The 22,131-nt window shown below is 35.7% G+C and overlaps 2 protein-coding genes across 2 annotated transcripts; both read left to right on the top strand.

The window, feature by feature from the left end:
* The first annotated feature begins 645 nt into the window (after positions 1-645).
* LOC107809488 (protein PHOX1) lies at positions 646-6,161 on the top strand. The gene is made up of 4 exons (XM_016634136.2): positions 646-1,068; positions 1,466-3,497; positions 3,608-3,841; positions 5,769-6,161. The coding sequence occupies exons 2-3, from the start codon at positions 1,520-1,522 to the stop codon at positions 3,748-3,750; spliced, it is 2,121 nt and encodes a 706-aa protein (XP_016489622.1). The 5' UTR covers positions 646-1,068; positions 1,466-1,519; the 3' UTR covers positions 3,751-3,841; positions 5,769-6,161.
* Positions 6,162-14,317: 8,156 nt separating this feature from the next.
* On the top strand, positions 14,318-21,208 carry LOC107809489 (uncharacterized). Its single transcript, XM_016634137.2, has 8 exons — positions 14,318-14,614; positions 16,371-16,455; positions 16,537-16,605; positions 17,341-17,453; positions 18,812-18,923; positions 18,998-19,141; positions 20,509-20,683; positions 20,915-21,208. The coding sequence occupies exons 1-8, from the start codon at positions 14,563-14,565 to the stop codon at positions 21,038-21,040; spliced, it is 876 nt and encodes a 291-aa protein (XP_016489623.1). The 5' UTR covers positions 14,318-14,562; the 3' UTR covers positions 21,041-21,208.
* The last annotated feature ends 923 nt before the right edge of the window (positions 21,209-22,131 follow it).

The raw sequence follows: 22,131 nt of genomic DNA, 5'->3' as shown, positions 1-22,131 counted from the left end.
CACTCCGCGCAGTATAATAAACAACTTTCCAAGCTTAAATCGGCCATCTAGCTTGTTTGAATCCGCTGGAAGTAATAATTTTCTCCGGCAAAAAAGTTGGCAACCGACTGATTTGGGGTGAAAGAGAGCTGGATTTTTAAAAAAAAAAAGTTTCACGTGCAATTGAGTCATAGCTTGGTTAGTTTTCTAATGAATGTTGTGTTATCTGTTACTTGGACCAAAGGCGCTAAACTTTTACAAATTTAGAGGACAATTGACGCTCAAGATTATATTTAAAGAATAAAGTTACATTTACCCTTAAAGATAAAGGATAATTTTGGCTAAAGTGTTGTAATTCATTAAGAGCCCGTTTGGACATAAAAAAAATTTGTTTTTTTCGAAATCAGTGTTTGTCCATGAAATTTCCAATTTTCACTTGAATATGAATTTTGAAATTTTTCGGAAATTTGAAAAACTCCAAAAATTTTCAGTCAAATCACTCACAAAACTTCAAAAACAATCCAAAATAATATTCATGTCGAAACACAACTCTAATTTTCAAATACCATTTTCACTTGATTTTTTTTTAAATTTATTTTAGAATTTTAAAATACTTATGCCCAAACGCCCACTAAGTTATAAATCCCGATGGAGCCGTACGATCATAAACAAGATATGTAAACTTACTTTATTTTTGTTGTATTTCATTTCGGATTTGCTCTGCTAAAATTTAAGGGGCAAACTGTGAGAGTGACGCGCCATAGTTTGAAAGTGAGGGTAGAGGGCGTTGACGTTCAACAGAGGAAAGCCAGCAAATATGGAACCCTATTTGCAGGGGGAGACGAATTTTAAACATTTCCATTTCCTCCCATTTCTCATTCATTGCCCGCCGTTTGTTTCGTATTCTGACACACACCCAACTAAACCCTTAAGAAAGTTTGTTCCTTTTCAGCTCTTCCTTTCTTTCTAGACACCAAAAATCTCAAAGCTGCTCTCCTTTTGTGTTTCTTTCTTATCACTTTACTCTTCAATCATCAATCTTTGAATCCTAATTTTCTGTGGGTTGATAGTTTTTACGTCTATTTGGAGGTAATTTTTTATTCTCTCTCTTTTTTTCTTTTTTTTTCATTTACTTTATTGTGATTTATAATTATTGAGGTCACATTTCTGCTATGTTTTTGTAAATTTCTGGTATCAGAATTATATCAAGTGACTACCAGCTGATATTGTTTTTTCCTCTATTCTTGCAAATAAATATTTTATTGAGGTGGATTTTATATTAGATATGAAATCTCTGATTAAGTTCACTTTCTGCTGAATCAAAAAGATGGTATTTTGATTCATGTCTATGAGTTCTTGATTGAATATCTTAGGTTAGTTTTTGAACTGTAGCTTTAGCCTTCTGATTTTAGCTTGATTGCTTTGTTATTTGGTTGGTTTTGTTTGGTTAAATTGATTATTGATGTGTATTGTTTGCTGCTTTTAGGACTAAATCAAAGTTCTGAAGCTTTGATTTTGGACTCTTGTTGAGGTAGATACCATGGGGAAGCCCACTGGGAAGAAGAAAACTCAAGTGGCATCAAAATCTAGTGATGCAAATGTGAAACATGGTAAATCTGTTCCAGAGCGTACCTCTAAAGCGATCGATGAGGACACTGCTGTATTCATCAGTATGTCTCAAGAATTGAAGGAAGAAGGAAACAGGCTTTTTCAGAAACGTGATCACGAGGGTGCTATGTTGAAGTATGAGAAGGCTCTCAAGTTGCTTCCCGGGAACCATATTGATGTTGCCTATTTGCATACTAACATGGCTTCTTGCTATATGCAAATTGGCCTTGGCGAATACCCAAGAGCAATAACCGAATGCAACTTGGCGCTTGAAGTTGCTCCAAAGTATAGTAAAGCTTTGTTGAGGAGAGCCAAGTGTTATGAGTCATTGAATAGGCTTGAGTTGGCTTTAAGAGACGTGAACCGTGTTTTGAGTATTGAACCAAATAATTTGACTGCATTGGAGATTGCAGACCAGGTTAAAAAGGCAATGGAAGAGAAAGGTCTGAAAATTGAAGAAGTAGTATTACCCCAAGAATCTGTTGAGCCCCCTACTGCTCCAGTTTCTACTAAGGTTGTGAAGGATAAGTCGAAAAAGAAGAAGAGCAACAAATTTGACAGAAAGAAAGTTTTGGAAGTTGAGGAAAAGAAGGTTGAGGAGGTCGGAGAAAAGAAGGCTGAGGACAAGGTGGTCGTGGAGGAGAAGAAAAGTGTTAAGGAAGAAAAGACGGTGACGAGAACAGTCAAATTGGTACTCGGGGAGGATATTAGATGGGCACAATTACCTGTTGGTTGCAGTATTAGACTGGTGAGAGACATAGTTCTAGATCGATTTCCAAACTTGAAGGGTGCACTTATCAAGTATAGGGATCAAGAAGGTGACCTGGTTACTATCACTACTACTGATGAGCTTAGGTTGGTTGAATCGTCTGCTGGTTCTCAGGGTTCTTTGAGACTCTACGTTGTAGAAGTTACTCCAGATAAAGAACCTGCATACGAGGGAATGAGTGGTGAAGAAGATGTGAATTCCAGCAGTAACAAATCAACTATAGTCACAGAGGATGGACATGTTGAGAAAGAAAGGGAACTGAATAAAGGGACAACTTGTGTTGAAGACTGGATTGTCCAATTTGCAAGGATTTTCAAGAATCATGTCGGCTTTGATTCCGACTCATATCTGGATCTTCATGAGATAGGTATGAAACTATACTCTGAAGCTGTAGAGGACACTGTTACAAGTGAAGAAGCACAAGAGCTTTTTGAAATCGCTGCAGCTAAGTTCCAAGAGATGGCAGCTTTGTCTTTGTTTAATTGGGGAAATGTTCATATGTCTAGAGCAAGGAAACGGGTATACTTTACTGAAGAGGGTTCTCGGGAGTCTATATTGGAACAGGTTAAATCTGCATATGGATGGGCAAAAAAAGAATATGAAATGGCAGGAAGTAGGTATGAAGAAGCTCTTAGGCTCAAACCAGATTTCTATGAAGGCCTTCTTGCAGTTGGTCAACAGCAGTTTGAACAAGCAAAACTCTCCTGGTACTATTTGATTGGAAGTAAAGTTGAGTTAGAGACAGGGACATGTGCAGAGATCTTGGAGCTCTATAACAAGGCTGAGGATAGTATGGAAAGAGGAACCGAAATGTGGGAAGAGCTGGAAGAACAGCGTCTTAATGGACTCTCCAAAAATGAAGAATATAAAGCACTGTTGCAGAAAATGGGATTGGATGATCTACTAAAAGATAAACCGGCTGAAGAAGCTGAAGAGCAGGCTGCAAGTATGAGGTCTCAGATTTACCTCTTATGGGGTACCATACTCTATGAACGTTCCGTGGTGGAATTTAAGCTGGGATTACCAACTTGGGAAGAATGTTTGGAGGTTGCAATGGAAAAGTTTGAGCTAGCTGGAGCATCTCAAATTGATATCGCGGTTATGATAAAGAACCACTGTTCCAATGAAACTGCTCTTGAAGGTATAATGTTAACAATTTTTTTTTATTTATATTTTGCTACTTTACATAATTTTCTTAATGCTGAATTAAGTGATATCATTTTCTTTACCATCTTGCGCCTCTTTCTCCAGGTTTCAAGGTTGATGAGATAGTACAGGCATGGAAAGAGATGTATGATACTAATAGGTGGCAGACTGGGGTGCCAGCTTTCAGGCTAGAACCATTATTCCGTCGTCGTGTTCCGAACCTCCATACTGTCTTGGAAAATCTTTAAGTTGATATATCTTTGATGATCATTGCATAGGAGCAAAGGATATATGCATTGCCTCTTCAATTTTGTGTGGCTATTGTTGCCAAATCAATAGGTCAGTCAGCCTTTCCAATTTCTTGGTGTTTTACAGCAAGTTCTTTATCCTTTACATGCTAGCATGACTTAATTATTTTAAAAGTGCTTGAAGCACATTACGATTGTGGTAAGATAATTTTGCTGTCTATTCTGTCCTCGCTTAGAACTATTACGCAAAAACCATAAGAATGTAAACTCAAATTGTAGGGAGGAGTAAGGGAAGCAGAATATTTGGGAGATACATGTTACTCGGGGGTAGGATGTCAATTTATGTGAAGTTTCTCTTTCTTAAATTGATACATGTTAGTTGTTACTCGGGGTAGGATGTCAATTTATGTGAAGTTTCCTTTTCACCAAATACCCTTGACCAAATTAGATTTCATGCAATATAACAACAGCCTCTCCTAGAACCCAAGATAATCTTCCTTAAGGGTGAAAAAAATAGCTTATCATTATTCAATACTTGTTCACAACTACTAGACTGCAAAATGATTCGCACTTCAGGGTATAGCTTTGTTATGATGTTATCCATCCCATGTGGAATGGTTAGGGAATTCTTCAGTTTATTAGTCTTCCTTAGCTGACGACTTGAAAGCTTTGGTTCTTCAGACTGAAATCTGACAACTTGTCTAGGATAGCAGTTGGAACCGTGCTATTCACCAACAGGTATATGAGGAAGGTGAACCTGAGTGCCCTATGTTGTCTTAGACTGACTGATTATCATAGTTTTGGCCTGATGAAGATGTCAGAGTTGACAAGTGATTCACATGGTTAGAATGAGTTCACCAAGTTCCCGGCAGCAGGAATACTGTATTTATTCCTTATCAAAAAGAATGAGTTCACCAAGTCTCTGTTTTCTCTTTAGGTTTGGGTTTTTCAGAATCTGCCTGATAGAAAATTAAAGGATTTTGTTGCTCTGACAACTAGCTATATATCCTTTATCGACATGTTGTAATTGTTCGATTGAACTTTATCTAATTAAGGTTTTTGCATTAGCTCTTTCTGGGGGTGTATTTGAAAGCAAGACTATGGCCATGTTTCTATCATACTGTTCTAATTTAGGACGGGAATTTTGTTAGAAGATTGTAACTTTTATAGGTTTGCTTTTCCTGGTAAGTGCTTTTATAGGTTTCTTTTTCCTTAGTAGAATAAGAATAATAATCTACTAAAGATTAGGGCCTATGAAGATCCTAGACATTGTCTCCCAACTACTTCACTACGTGTAGACCAAATGATAAATCTTATCCTCTAGTGCTTTTGGTTGTAGACAAGATGATGAACTGTTTCCCTAGCTCTTATATTGCTCATCCACTAGGGGCTTCTCACCATAATTGTCCAGCATATTTGGAGAGCGCTATAGATCCTTGAAAATGACATGACTAGCATGGCTCTTTTTTATCTAGACTTATCAAACATGATCTTATACTTTGCCAGCAAATGAGTGCTGAACCAGTAATTAGGACTTTAAATTGTCCTTTATCTGAGTTATCCCTTTTTTTTATATATAAAAATTCCTCAGTTTGAGGTTCTTGAAGATGCCAAACTAAGGAAAATCATAAGACTTTACTGTTTTAGGTGGTTTGCGTGGTGCCTGACGAAAAACCTTTGTCAGCTAACATCTGTCTTAGCTAATTTGGATTCAATCATGCAGAGTTTGGTGGTTCAGTTGGCACTAGATTGTAGAAAACTTATTTGTCATGATCTATCTTATACTGAATTTCAGCCACAACCATCCGTGTGTAACTTTAGAAACGTCGTGTGCTTGTTATTTTATCTGCAGAAGTGGATTGTCATTTGCATTGGTGTTGTTGGTAGAGAGTCCATTCGAAAATACTCTCTGGTGTATCAATAATTAAAGTCACATGCATTTTCACTGTAAACGTACTCCAAAGTCCAAACTGATGCTTAATCTGCTTACTAACTCGATTTTCTCATGTTCTCTGCAGGTTCTTTTTTGTGAATTATTTCTTCATGATCAGTTTTTTGCTTCGGGAGCAAAGAGCCGAGTGTAACAAGTTACTCTGTTGAATTTTGAACACATTGGTTTGTTTTAGATGTGATTGTGAAGGTCTCTGTATCATTCAAATTCATTGGTTATTTGGTTTTGGTCATTCATCATCACAAAGCCCACCCAAAGTAGGGTCTTTGTGATTTGCATTATTTGCATTCAATTTTGGAGTATAGCATTATTTGTAAGATTGTTGTTGTTTGAATTAGAAAATTGTATGTTCATTTGTTTCCTTCGTAGACACAAGTTGTACAATTGTTTGTTAGAGATACTCCTTTCTGTATTCCCTTTCCAAGCCAATGTATAATATATTTGTCCTGGCTCCGGTGGATATCTATTATCTCCCATATGCTTCTTATGTGAACTTAGTATTTAGTTTTCCTACCCTTTTTTATTTTGAGGTGGGAGGGACTGGCCCATGAATAAGTGAAGTAAAGTGGAGTTGCAACTATTGATTTACAACATGAAAATTCTGTGGCCAATAACACATTATGAATAACGAATACATTGTACCTTACCTAATGTTTGTATTAGAACAATCGAAAAAATGAAGAGAGTATTGGTGTGATAAATTTTATTTATTTATTTTTTTTTTTTTTAATATGGGAATTGGTGCGGTAATTGGTAAATTAGATAACCGAGGGCATCATTGACTTAATGAATACAATAAATAATTTAATTTTATCTTTGCACTTAACTCATGATAATTATGATACTAATAAAACTAGCATACCTTTGATTAGTACTTTCCTCATTATGCACTCCTATTTAATTAACCAATAGTTGACAATTCTCAGTTCTTTCTAGGGACCAAGTCATGTCTCACCAATAATTGTAGCTTCAACTAATATACCCAGATAATTGAAGCATTGCTCTATTATCAACACCATTGTATAAGCCTTATAAAAATAAAATAAATAAATAAATAAATCAACACCATTATACATAGAGAGAATCTTTTTTGGCAGGTAGTATTGTGCATAAATCGAGGGATAAGGGATGCACTAGCGACATGAGGCAGCATATTGATATGATATTTCTCTAGAATCTAATCTATAATTCTTCGAGCTTTAAAATAGTACTACTCTAATATATCTGTCACCATTCTACAGAAATATTTTTTTATATTAAACTTGCATAAGTTTTTAAAATTGAACACTTAGCTAATCAAATATAAGATTGACGATGTGATGTTTTTCTTTTAAACTAATTTGTAAAACTAATTGTTGAGAAAGCTAATTTTTCAATTATTGTTTTATTACTTATCTCCTCTTTTTTCTTATAGTGTACTAGTCAAAACTAACAGTTAATTTTATGTTTAAGTGAAACGATGTCACATTAAAGGAGATGGACAGAACAACTTTGTAAGCGCATGTTTGTTTTAGTAACTTATTAATAAAGTTATAATTTTCATTTCTAAAGCTATAAATATATATATATATATATATATATATATATATTTTATTTTATTTTTTTTTTCATAATTACGGTCCTTTAAAAAAAAAAAACGAAGAAGAAAAAAGAAATCGGTCAGAAAACAATAAAAATTAATTATGAGCAATTGATTTTTATCAACTTTCATAACAATTAGGAGAGAGATAAAAAATCTTGCGGTGTCATGTGGAGCAAATTATTAATTGTCACATTTTATGAAATAGATGCTGAAAACTAAATTATTCGAGAAATTATTCTTCAAAAAGGTCATTGTAGACAATAAATTGTGTCGAGAAAAGAAAGTCAAGACCGAAAAATATTGCAACAATCGTAGTATGTTATTTCAAATATTTGAGTGTTACAATCTCTATGGTTCCTCTGATTCTACTTTTCAACAGTAAATAAAAAAGCCTTCGAGCTCAATCTTGAATTTTATTTTATTTTAATCTAAGTGCTTGAGGCTTGATCTTGATCTTGACGTATTTTTAATCCAAGGGCTTGCAGCTTGTTTTTGAATCTTTGTCTTGATCTTTTAATCCTTAGAACACTTGAATACTTGTAGCTTTTAGAGAAATGTGCAGCGTTTGATCCACGAGCTCCCTCTTGCTTCTTGTTATAACTTCTGGTCTCTTTTCTGGGTTATGAAGACCCATGTTTATAGTTGTGGGAGAGAAAAGATATGATAAGAATAAACTCTTTCCGACCAATCAAATTGAAGTGTGACAAGGCCGCATTTGATTGGCCAGAATATGTCACTTGCACACATGGTGCGATTTCATTAGTCTTTTAATGTGACTTGGCATGCCTTGTCATTTTGACACGTGGCATGATTCTATTGGCTCTTCCGTTTGACTTGGCGTGCCACGTCATATGACACGTGGCACCAAACTAGGCCTCTAGGATGATGATATCTTGGGCTTACTGAAGTGGGCTCATCACTTTAGCCCAATGGATTAAGACTTATTTATTTAATCCATATATATTGAATTTATATAATTAATCCAATTATATTAGCCCATAATATTTATTTGAACTAATGTATTTAACATATAGTACAAATTATTTTATTGGATTTATGTCCAATAAAATTTAAATGCTTACAAATGCCCCCTACTTCAAGGCTTGTCGAGGTATAAATTTATCGAGCTTTTAAGACAAGACTTGAAGTATACTAACAGTAATTATTACTTCATTTTGATTGACTTCTCACCGATGCTCAGTTGATCTTTTTGCGTTACAATGTAACTTAAGAAGACTTAGAATTTAAACGTGAGCCTTTCCATGGAATTTCACGTGATCAACTTACTATAAAAATCTTGGCATTAGCTTTCGTTGATCGATTGCTTAACATTGATATATGATTGCTTAACATTGATATATTATTGAATGAAAACCGCCAAAGATAAGCCTCTCAATCCATGTAAGACACTCATTTGTATTCTACTTCGACTTTTAACAAATCATACTAGAAGTCAAACTGCTTTGGCATATATTACCTTGGATAATAACTTGTCCAACACCAAATGCGTTTTGAAAACTTTGCACTGCCTTTAAAACTTTATCCCACATCGTTGAAGGATATGTGATAACACAGTGAAACATCCTCCAATTTCTCATCATCCTCCATTAGAGATAAAACACTATGCTCGTTTTGTGCAGTAACATGATATGAAGAACCCACACTTTCTTCGTCTTCATCATGTTCTTTGGTGTAGACCACAGTGTATGGATTCACCTTCAGTACCTCATCACACGAAACCATGACTTTTGTTTGTCGCTTCATTCTAGAATGAACCAGACTTTGGAAATCCTTAGAGATCTTCTGAATTTTGGGTGAAGCGGGTGTTCTTGTATTTCGATAATTTCTCTGGAACTTATTCCCCTTCTTTAATGGACCCAATCTCTCAAATATGGAAGTTCTCACAATTGATTTTCCAAGTCGATCAAAGACAGAAGATATGTTAGAAGCGGCAGATTTGCCTTCTACAGTGATATAATTGTTTCTCGCCCTTCTTATGGAGATGCGCACTGGTGACTGTTGCTTGTATCCCAAACCTTCACATGGTTGTCTCATCGCAGCTTCTGATGGGAGCTTCCCTAACATTTACGGCTCATTGGGATTGTATCCAGCTTTTGTAAATAGTCTGTAAGCGTTAGGATCAAAACCTTCATATGTTAGCTCTGTAGGGAGTGCCACATTCTGCAAACGATTTTGGGCCACAAACCCTGCAAGTGGCTTTGAGGACAACTTTACTGTCTCAATTCATTTTACCGGAAGAGTTAACTCCTTTAGCATGTTAGTTTGGAGATTAGATGATTCACCTTCATCTTTCTTCCTTTTAGGGACATATTGGAGCGCATGACCTACTTTCTTGCCATAAGACGCAATATCCCCTCTATAAGATTTATTTGAGTTAGGTTGTACCTCTTCAGTAACAGCTTTAGCTCTACCAGCAGTCACCTCGGCTATTTTAGTTGTGAGCTCGTCATTCTTGCTTTTCATGCCATTATCAGCTTTTAGCTCCTTCACAATGCGGTTCTTCAAGTAGAACTTTGCATCGACGAAGTGTGACTCAGCCTCGGTGAATGGCTCATCATCAACAACTATCTTCTTCTCGACTTCACCCTCGTAGTATTTTAAACATTGATGGTAGGTAGATGGAACTACTTATTCTCATGTATCCAAGCACTTGATTGTATATCTTCAATGATGATTTCCAGCCTGATCGCGCATATGGCTCTTTGCCCCCCTTGGTTGAATCCTTGGATCATCACACGACTTTCTGAGAGTTCGTTCATAGGAATACCAAGTTCTTTCATAGTGCGAATTGGCAAAATATTCACTGAGGATCCTCCATAAACCAAAATTCGATTTACCCTTTCATCACGCATATAGCCAACCTACCCTTTCATCACGCATATAGCCAACCAGGTACAGTGGGCGGTTATGAAAAGTGGCACCTAGTAGAAGATCGTCATTTATGAACGTGACTTTTCCTCACACGCGCTAACTTCTTGAGGAATAGACTCGATGAGATTTTCTGAAGATGGTGCCAACGGTAGGTCATCACTCTTTTCTTCCCCTTTATCAGCATTGCAACAAGAGGCCTCAATACCATCACGAAAAATCTTCATGCGGAACCAACATGGCAAGAAATCCTCCAAGGTCACTGGATGTCGTGGGTTTTGAGGATGGTGCACCTCCACTTTTGTTTTCTTCAAATGCTTAACTGGATTCCATCTCCTTGGTCTTTTCACCATTATTTTCCTTTTTGGTTGTTCTATTGATTCTTTTCACGGGCTCCTTTTGTGGCGCCTACGACGAGTCACCAACGTCCAACCTTCATCATCATCAGGTTGATCGTGTTCAACTTTGTTGTTCTCTAGTAATTCTTCATATTTACTTTCTTTAAAACTACATAATTCATCTGGATTGAATGAACCAAATATGATAGAGACTTGGTTTGTGCTTGTTTTCTCATCTTCAAGCACGATCTTCTTTTCACGAGCTAAGTCCATAACTTTGTCCTTGAAGACAAAGCACTTCTCCAAAGGGTGGCTCACAAGTCGATGATATTTACAGTAATTTGGGTCATCGGTTTTTCTAACTTCGTTTGGCCGCTTCATATCCGGAAGCTCAATGAGATTTAACTCGAGGAGTTCTTCGAAAATGGTGGGCACATCAAAATCCAGAAATGGGTACTATTTCTCTTGCATTTCTTTTAGAGTCAACTTTCCACTTGGCTTATCTTGAAAAGAAGTGGATTTCATACTCTGCTTCTTTCTCACCTTCGTCGTGAACTTCACAGGTGATGTGTTGACATTCATAGCTTCTTTGTTTTCAGACTTGGGTACGAACTTGCCCCACTTCCTGACTTCTTGCTTGTCATTCCCTTTGCGAGGTTCATAGATGTGCATCCTTTAATTTCCAGCGGAGGCCATGCTCAATTCCATGTCATGGGCACGAGTTGCAAGTTCCTCAAATGTGCTAGGCTTTATCCCTTGCAAGATATAGCGCAATCCCCAGTGCATGCCTTGGGTGTACATCTCTATGCCAGAAGCTTCACTAAGCATGTCTTTATAGTTGAGGCTTGCATTCCTCCAATGATTAATAAAGTCAATAATTTGTTCACCATTCCGTTGACGAGTATTTGTGAGTTCCACCATGCTCACAGTGCGCCTTGTGCTATAAAAGCGATTGAGAAAATCTTACTCTAGTTGATCCCAACTATCAATAGATCCCGCCTCGAGGTCTGTATACTAATCAAAATTTCCTTTTAGCAAGCGGACAAACTATTTGACGAGGTCATATCCATAAGTCTAACGTTGTTGCATGTCTCAACAAAGTGCGCCACATGTTGCTTTGGATTGCCTTTACCATAAAACTGTTGAAACTTTGGAGGTTGATAGCCAGCATGTATCTTCAACATATCGATCCTTGTAGTGTACGGCTTTGCATATGTAAGGGAGGACTTGGCAGTAACTTCATACTTATTCTTAATAGTTCCTTCAATGAACTCCTTCAGTTAATCGATGAGAATCATCCCTTTAGATAAGACAGGGATAACCTTAGCGGATGCTACTCGTCTTGGAGGAGAATCAATCTATGGAACTTCTGGGAGTTTGCCAGGTGCATGGGTGGATTCTTCTTCCATCAAGATTCCCACCTTGTCTGTTAGCTTGTCAATTCTAGCATCTTAATTTTGCATGCACTTGGTCAAACCAGCGATTGCTTCCGTCAAGTTTGCCAACTGCTCTTCCACAGATGAAGTGTTTGTCACCATGACTTGCATGATTATTGTAGATAATGGGGAGTAGCATGGATTGTCACACAGATTGATTCTCGAATGGCTCAAGCTATGCGGTGTAAGTGGGGATGATCCATCACTTGAAACATCATCATCTCCCTTCACATCAGAGTACTTAGATCCGGAGAGGTCAAGCAGAGCAAATTCTTTTTTGATCTTTTCAGCAACATCGCCTCCTCTTTCGGGTGCGTTTGTGGAAGATCTTGCTCCTTTTGAGGATGAAGATCCGAAAACAAGGGTTTATGCGGACGACACTTGGAGTGCTCGTTGTCCTAAAGAGCTTGCTTTACTCCTAGTAACTGGCCTGAAGCTTCCAAAGGTAACATCGAGGATGTTTTCCACATGAGCATAGAACCTGGAGTTAGCAGCCTTGGTAGAAGTTGATCCGGGGTTGATTTTCTTTGAAACCATTTTGATGTTCTTAAACTTTGGTGATTGAAAAGTTGAGATGAGAGGTAGAGATTATCCCACTGGGCGTGCCAATTTGTTTGCAATAAAGTTTGGGAAGAAAAATAAAATTGCAATCACAAACAACTATAAAGAAAAAGATTTTATTGATAAACATTACAGGTTACAACTCTGTTTATCCCTTGATTCTTTCCTCCGATTTGTTATCCGTAATTCGAGGGCCTTAGCGGCGTATTTCTCGAACATAAGATGATATGCATCTCCTTGATGTAGTTGATAATCAAGAAGTATATAGCAACACTCCATTTGGATCTTGAATGTTGCTAGAACTTTGAGCAAGACATATTTGACATGTCTTTGATCTCTAATGAATATTCCATGCATTTTTATGGAAATTCGAGATCGTATATGTGATCTCTTTGTGAACTATGGGATTGCTGAGATCATCTTTGAAGGACATACGTAGCCTTATTTATAGGCATGAATTAGGTTTTTGGGTAGAGTAGCCACCAAGTAACCCCAATAGACTCCTAATATTTCAAGAGTCGTCTTGAATTTAGGATTTATCTTGATCTGTTAAAATTTCAGTGTCTACAAATGCACCCTACTTCAAGGTTTGTCGAGGTGTAGGCTTGCTGAAACATGAAGACGAGACTTGAAGTACCCGACCATCACAACAGATAATCTTGAAACTTGAAGTATTTGATATGCAAGAGGAAGAGATGAATGGCAGAACTGGTCCCACTGGGCGTGCCAGAGTTTGTAGACAATAAATTGTGTCGAGAAAATAAAATCAAGATCGGAAAATATTGCAACAATCGTAGTATTTTATTTCAAATATTTGAGTGTTACTATCTCTATGGTTCCTCTGATTCTACTTTTCAACAGTAAATAAAAGAGCCTTCGAGCTCAATCTTGAATTTTATTTTATTTTAATCCAAGTGCTTGAGACCTGATCTTGATCTTTAGGTATTTTTAATCCAAGGGCTTGCAGCTTATTCTTGAATCTTCGTCTTAATCTTTTAATCCTTAGAACACTTGAATGGTTGTAGCTTTTAGATAAATCTGCAGCGTTTGATCCACAAGCTCCCTCTTGCTTCTTGTTATAACTTCTGGTCTCTTTTCTGGGTTATAAAGCCCCCTATTTATAGTTGCGGGAGAGAAGAGTTATGATAAGAACAAACTCTTTCGACCAATCAAATCGAAGTGTGACAAGACCGTATTTGATTGGCCAAAATATGTCACTTGCACACGTGGCGTGATTTCATTAGTCTTTTAATGTGACTTGGCATGCCTTGTCATTTTGACACATGGCACGATCCTATTGGCTCTTCTGCTTGACTTGGCGTGCCACGTCATATGACACGTGACACCAAAGTGGGCCTCTAGGATGAGGATATCTTGGGCTTAATGAAGTGGGTTCATCACTTTAGCCCAATTAAATGGGCTAGCCCAATGGATTAAGACATATTTATTTAATCCGTATATATTAAATTTATATAATTAATCAAATTATATTAGCCCATAATATTTATTTGAACTAATATATTTAACATATAGTATAAATTATTTTATTGGATTTAAGTCCAATAAAATTTAAATGCTTACAGTCATAATCGATGACCAAAACTACTCTCGTATGATAATGAAATTATTAAGTAACAAAGTATGAAATCAGTAATTGACGATTACTACCCAATTTAAACTAATAGAAAAAGAAAAGAAAACAATAAAAATGAAAAAGTAAAACAAAGTAAGGTCCATCAAACAGGATGGACCTGAAATGCAGGATATAATAACTCCCTCCTACAAACACTGAAAATTGAAACAGTGAACCAGAATATAGTGAAGTGTCGAACAATGCTACTTAAACTTAACTTTGCCCACCGAATCTCCTAACTTATTTATTTTTGATATTTTCTTAGAAATTTAATACTTAATAAAGTGAAAAACCTAAGTAAATAAATAATCAATTAAAAGCTGATTAATAGCTTTTCTTCTCCGCCATAGTCTTTACTTCTGCTCCTCGATTTCCCAATTATTAGGGCGTTTTTGATTCGTTGTTTTTCAATCAGTTGAAATATGGAGAAAATCAGGAAAGCATCTCATGCTGGTTCGTGGTACACTGATCATCGTAAGTTCCGCCAATCGATTTTTCTTCCGGATTTCACTTTTGTTTTTCCAATTTAATTGTATTTTATTTAACAGATCAATCCTCGTGTATCTTCGTGTAAGCTGATGTGAAAAATAGCAAAGACTGTAACTTTTGCCTAATTAAGGTCTACTTTTGTTGTTACTTTGATCATTACTGTGTTTAATTGGCTGAAAAGTAGTGAAATTGGAGGTTTTGCTTGTTTGAATTGAGGCTGGTTTCCTGGTAACAGCAAAATTATTCTTTTAATAAATTGTGCATTAGTGAAGAAGCATTTATTCAAAGAACTTTTTATTTCTTTCAAAAGATTATTTTGTTTTTGATTTTCAAAAAAATTCTTTGAATAAGTTGTGTACTAGTGAAGAAGCATTGGGGTGAAGAAAAAAAGAAGAAGCATTGACTATCTCTGAGAATCTGGTGTAATCCGACAAACATAGGGCAGAAATATGACCAACAATGATATTTATTATGTATTATTAATGTGATTATACCGAGCTTCATTATGTATTTCCAATGTGGTTATGTCAATCAGTCAACCATACTGCATCCCATATTAATTGGCATTGGTTATGTAAATTCTTTGTATCTAATTTGCTATATTCACATGTTATGATTCCAATAAACAGAGGGTTTATTGTTGTTGGACTATTTTTATGTTGGCCGACAACCTACCGCAACCAGCGTCCGAGTTTGGGATTGGCTATTGCTAATGTGGTTATGCTTAAAAAGGTTGTTGTAAGCTACATTTTGGACTTACATGTTGTAGTTAGAAGCAATGTGACACATTAGCAATTTTACGCCCATAAAATGAGTCACACTGCTGATTCCGTTATGCTAGGAAAAATCGGATATAAGCTAAAGATCTGATTCAGAAGCAATTTACCGGAGATTCCAAGCTAAAAAAGTAGTGCTTTAAATATATTTCTTCTTTATGTCTTTATGCAATCTAGCATAGGGTCCTAAAATGTATAGCCAAAGGTCCCTTTTCTCAATATCAATTTTGGCATTTGTGTTGACATTGCTTGTTTCTATTGTTTCTTTTCATCTTTCTTGAGCCGATGGTCTTTCGGAAATAGTGTCTCTACCTTCCTAGGGTAGGGTAAGGTTTGCGTACACACTACCCTCCACAGATCCCACTTGTGGGATTCCACTGGGTTTGTTGTTATTTTTCATGGGTTTCTCTTTCTTTTTTGTTATTATTTTTTAATTAAGTAGAACATTTGGGATTTGGTTATGTTGGTTGTTTACAAAAACACTAGAATTGATCAATAGCATGGTGTACAAATCAATCCTTTGTTCTGTCCTCGTCATATCGTTCATTCCGCTCATTACTCTAAATCAACCAATTGGTTGGCACATACTCCTCCGTCCCAATATATATGACATTCTTTCAATTTTAGTGAGTCACAAGATGCTTCACACCAGTAGCTTAATAATATTAATTTATACAATTTTCTTAAGTTTCAAGAGTTCAAATTTATGTAACTAATCAAATCTAAAATTTGTATTGATGCTTTTTCCCTTGGACTAAAATTTCAATTGTTACCTCAACATTTCCAACCACTACTACTCATATAACACACAAGTCACATATATCTCAAGCTCCATGCTGAATGATATGGTGTCACCTGAAATGAGATGGAAGGACTGGTAGAAAAGCCAAATACTGATGCTTTTAGGGGAAGTTACAAATTCCCATTCTGATAATACATTGATGCTTTGCTATTTTCCTTACCAGCCCAAGAACTGGCACAACAACTTGATGGCTGGCTGAGAGCTGCTGGCTTAACAAAGTCTTCTGATGTACGAGGTGTAATTGCACCGTGAGTTATCTCCATTTGCTGTCAATATATTATCGATTGTATCCCATATGTGGTTCTAACTGGTTATGTTAAACTCACTAGTCATGCAGGCTATTCATATTCTGGTCGTGCAGCAGCTTATGCATTTGGGAACATAGATCCGACCAACATGTGAGTTTACTATGTGCTCTTTCCATTCTGATTTTCTTTCGAACGTGAAAACCCACATGCACATTAACAAAAGCTTTTTTTTAGGAATTTCTTTTTAAAAGTGGGATAGTTACTTGCTACAAGTAATTTCCTCCATCCTCAAATTACCAACCAAGGTTTACTCAATGGGGCTATTAAAGTGACGAAACATTGAATGTTCTATTATGTTCGATTTTTTTAAAAGATACATCTAGTAGTTGGAACATGTGAAACTTACAAAGAATACATCAAGTTCAAGATGTTATACAATAGTACTCCCTCTCTATCCCAAATTGTCTTTGCACTCCTGAGAGTAATTTAAAGCTTTGAGTGATTGTTTTACATATTATTAATATCCTGAAAGGAAAAGAAGAACTTTTTTCTTGTGTGTCTCCCGTTGAGCTTTTCTAAATATTGGTTGTGTATGACAAAGTTATCTTTCTTCACTTTGGAGAATTGCTTAAATAGGTCCTTTAAAAGCGGAGTGTACAGTAATTTGGGATGCGGGGAGGGGATATACTTTGATTTTTAGACAACTTGCTACCTGAAATAATTGACGGATTTATGGGAAGTAGCTGGTCATTCTTTTCGGTGAGGTCTAAAATAAGATGTAGGTCAAAGAAAATTTGATCTAGGGAGTATTTGAATAACCACTACATGAGATATAGAATACTTTGAGCTCTTTGTCTTAAATATTTTAAACTCTTTGTTTTACAGTTCTCGGGTATTTCTACTTGGTCCATCTCACCACTATTATACTCCAAAATGTGCACTTTCAAGAGCCACAGTTTACAAGACTCCTATAGGAGATCTGCCCATTGATGTAGAAGGTATTGCAAACTTCTTTTTCTTTGCATCTTCATCTGTAAGACAAAACCTATAAAAAGTTCAGATAGTTGCTATTCGCATAATCCAGGAAAGAACTCGGCAGAAAAGATTTGGAATGGAAGAAGTAGAAGTCTAATCTAAAATTTCTCTTTCGTTTATATTGCTTGACTTGACTTGCAAGGGCTTATCCCTGATGTATGCTAGTTGACAAATTAACCCTTTTTTCTTTCATTCTTCCAGCTTCATGGCACGTTTGTCAAACCACTATTTATTAGGAGTATCTTCCAATTGTTTTGTCGCTATGTCCATGGTGCTGCATATTGCACATACTAAAGTCATGATTCTCTGTTTGCAAATTTATAATTGTTTCTATACTATGTACTCTGAAGAAGAGTAAGCAAATAATCAACTGAATTTTTTAAATAATGAACAAGACAGTTATACCATAACATATAGTCTTATATATCAATTGCATTTGTCTAACAGACTAACTTCACAGTTCACACTGGCTGGCAAGAGTTATGTAATTACTCGAAGAATAGTTCCGAGAAATTTGTGTTTTTAGGTCTCCTAATAAGTGATAGCTGCTAAGATTAGAAGATTAACTTAAGCAATGAGGAATGAGCTCTGTATGCTACTACTGGGGAAAATGTGGGAAGATACTCATATACCTAGAAAGAGGCTACAGCTAATGGATATGACAATTTGATAATTACCATCAGACATACTATTAGCCCCCACCACTTTTGTTTAGCGTGTAAGGAAGTATGACACGTGAAGTGTGGGTCGGGTGCACGTCATGAGTTCAGGTCTGTTGCTGACAGGAGCCTGGTATATAAGCAGAAGCAGGGTAAAGGAACAGGCTTATACTCCCTAGAGATAACTTGTGGGCCAACTATAACTATTTGTGGGCATAATATTTTGAAACCTAACAATTTTCAAAGTAGATTTGTAATTTGTTAGACAGCCTCTTGGATTTAGGCGTAGACGCTCTATGTTTATAAACACTGAAATCAAATGACACAACTATAACATAAATTAAAGTAGATCTTGACACTGCACTCTGTTCAGAAACTTTAAGGATAAGTATATTGGTGCACATTATACCAGGGTCAATCTGCAAATTCTGGTCCTCTGCACTTGACTTCTGACAGTTAAAGCAATCAGCACACTAGGAGAGGGATTTAAAAATAAAGGCAGTTGAAACACAATCTTAACAAGCGATCAGCACTCTATTGTTCTGCTTATTTACGCGTGTAGTAAAAATGTTAACAAGCTTCTCCTTCATGTACGTTTTTCATTTTCTTCATGGCAACTTTTAAACAACTCTCATATATAACAAAACTTGGTTTAATACCAGTAAATGACGAGCTAAAAGCTACGGGGAAATTTGAATACATGGATCTTCGAGTTGATGAAGCTGAACATAGCATGGAAATGCACCTTCCATATCTTGCTAAAGTTTTCCAAGGGTATGCTTTTCTAAATTAAATTTCACTTATGTGATGGTTTATTCAGAGATAACTGTTAAAGTTAACTACGACAGGTATCCAGTGAAAATTGTGCCTATTTTGGTTGGGTCTCTTAGTGCTGAAAGTGAAGCCCTTTATGGACGGTTACTCGCAAAATATGTAGATGACCCAAAGAATTTCTTCTCAGTGTCTTCGGATTTTTGTCATTGGGGTTCAAGGTGAGTTTGATTTACCAATGTTGCATGTAGTTATATCTTGATCATATACAGAAAATATGATCCTTATTCTGATGGCAATTATCCTTGTTGGTGCTGCATGAATTCTATTTGGTCTCATTGAAATAATGAAATTTACCTGAAGACCGAACTTGAATTAGTTATTTTTGGTGCATTGGGATCTTTAAGGATTGATTGGTAGATCTCAGACTGACTAAAGATGGGCAGAAATCTGGAAGTTTAATAATCTGATCCGCATTACACTTGTGTTTGATAATAATGGTCCAAACAGGAAAGCAGAACAATTATGAGCCTGTTTGGATGGGCTTAAAAGCTGGTCAAACCAGCTTTTAAGCAGTTTTTAACTTGTGGAAATGTTTGGCAACCAAAAAAAGGGCTTAAAAAAAGCCAAAACCAATAAGTTGGAAAACCCAACTTTTTCAAAATTGGCTTAAAAGCCATATTGCTTTGACCAAAGATATTACATTCTTATCCCTTATAATTTTTCTTAATCCCGAAATTACCCCTCAGTAGAAAACCCTACAACATACTATCTTTTCTTTTCTCCAATCTTGTTGTAGCACCTTTGCTTTCTTCTTCGTTTTCTTTCATAACTTTCCTCTCTTTTCCTTTCATTTCTTTCTTTACACTTTCATTCATTATTTCTTTACAGTAGTTTTTTAAATAATGTTTGATACTTTCCAATATTTTGTAAATATTGTTCTTTTAGCTTCTTTTTTTTGTTCCATAACATTTAATTTTTTTTGGTCGTTGAATCCTTCCTTTTTTTTAATTGGTGTAACTATATTCTAAAATCAAATCATTCATCTTCTTTATAATGTTAACAACTTTAAGGATATTTCAGTCATTTTAACAAGAAAAAGTGCTTACCAGCACTGTTTACCAAACACTTCATCAGCTTGTTTTCAGTTTCAGCACTTTTATCCAAACACGTAACTGTTTATTTATAAAATAAGTTCCAGCACTTATAAAGTGCTTTTAAGCACTTAAATTAAAAGCCATTTTTTTTAAGCCAATCCAAACGGGCTCTATATATTAGACAATGTAGCTGCAATAAACTGATTATGAATTTATTTAACCATACTGGTTTACGTAAAGCTTTGTCTCATTGAAGACGCATTTCAATTCTAGCTTCTAAAAAAAGATGGTAAGTGCATGGTATCTGATAAATTCTGATCATGATTCATTGCTTCTAGATGGACTATCAAGGCAAAAAACCAAAAAAAGAAAGAAAAAAAGAGATGTGTTTGCATTATAATGTTTCTTAGTCTGATGATGGATTCTGATTTTACTTAATACATATATTCCTTGGAATCGTTCTTTACACTAATTGGGCTTTTAATTCTTAGGTTCAACTACATGCATTATGACAAAAGCCATGGAGCTATTTACAAATCTATTGAGGCCTTGGATAAAATGGGTATGGATATTATAGAAACAGGAGACCCGGATACATTTAAACAGTACCTGTCAGAGACGGACAACACCATTTGTGGACGCCATCCAATTAGCGTTTTTCTCCACGTAAGTCTCCTCTTTTTTTGATAAATTGTTTTTTTTCTGAAAGGCGTTGCCTCCTGTTGTCTATGTGGTGGTTGTCATACAATCTTTTTCCAGGATTAGTTATGTTTCAATAGATTTACCTGTCTATGTCAAGCTGGGTTGGGGTGTTCGCTTTTACTTTATTATGTTGTCTGGTTCACTAATTATGTTATCCTCTTAATGTCTTTTAACTTCTATTTTTCACCCATGTAGATGCTGAAAAACTCCTCGACTAAGATAAAGATTAGATTCCTTCGATATGAACAATCCAGCCAGTGCAAATCTATGAGAGACAGCAGCGTAAGCTATGCATCTGCAGTGGGGAAAATTGATGCTTGAACTCTATTGTTACAGAAATTAATTCTCTTTGGAGAAGCTAATTATGTGGATTTTAGTCAAACTGACAGTGTAATCTAACAATATCTGCCTCTGACATTGGACCATCTTATTCTGGGTTCCGTTATTTAAAATTTCATACTACTAAATTATTAACCCCATAAGTTAAACGAGTTCCTTGATGTAATTGCTCTGTATAGGTTTGTGGAGGAAGAGATGCGTATCTCTCTTTATTTACATGGTTATGTATTTGATGTTGGAGTAACTTACTATATTGAGACTAGCGCCATTCTCTTCAAATGAATTAGGTCTTTAAAAAAAAGGTAAAAAAGAAACTAATCCCTAAGAAATAATTCAAACACATTTTGTTTCCTCGTACTTGTGAAAGAGAAGACATGCTCGCTTTTGATTGTTCATAATGCTCTCAGGATTATAGGAAAATGAATAAAGTTTATTCGAATCCACCCGAAAATATTTTCACAGTTTTTAGTGGCCGTGCTTTTAAAATTGTTTTTTCATTACATAAGGCTTAGGAAAGGACCAAAAATGCTCTTAACCTATTAGATTGGGCTTATATATGCCTTTTGTTTAGGTTTTTTTTTTTTTCACTTTTAGCCGTGCCAGAAATTATTTATATAGCCGAAAAAATATATGAAATTTATATAATTTTTGTATATAATACACAGAATATGTATATATATATATATATATATATATATATATATATTTTCGATTATTATTTTAAGAGCGACTATCCAGTTTCATTTTCACTTTTGCATACTTATCGGCTCATAGAAGTCTTGGCAGTCATGGGATAAATACCTATGAATAATTAAAAAATATTTAAATATGATCCTCGCACTGACATGAAAGTTTTGTCGGGGTATTTTTTGGACCTTCTTAATTGTTTAAGGGTATATCTGGACTTTTAAAATTATTCAAGGTAGAGTTCAAATTATTGCACTTGCTCTGGCGTGAGACACAACTGTTGAAAAATATCAAAAAGTAAAAGCTAAAAAAATAATATTAGCATATTATCTCTCTAATAGAAAGTTGCCTCGAATAAGATTAAAGTAGTAGGATTTGCGATAAAA

The sequence above is a fragment of the Nicotiana tabacum genome, chromosome 23 (genome assembly GCF_000715075.1).
Source record: "Nicotiana tabacum cultivar K326 chromosome 23, ASM71507v2, whole genome shotgun sequence".
NCBI classification, from domain to species: Eukaryota; Viridiplantae; Streptophyta; class Magnoliopsida; order Solanales; family Solanaceae; genus Nicotiana; species Nicotiana tabacum.
The sequence above is the reverse complement of the archived record's forward strand: the minus strand, read 5'-3'. Positions and strand labels throughout refer to the sequence as shown.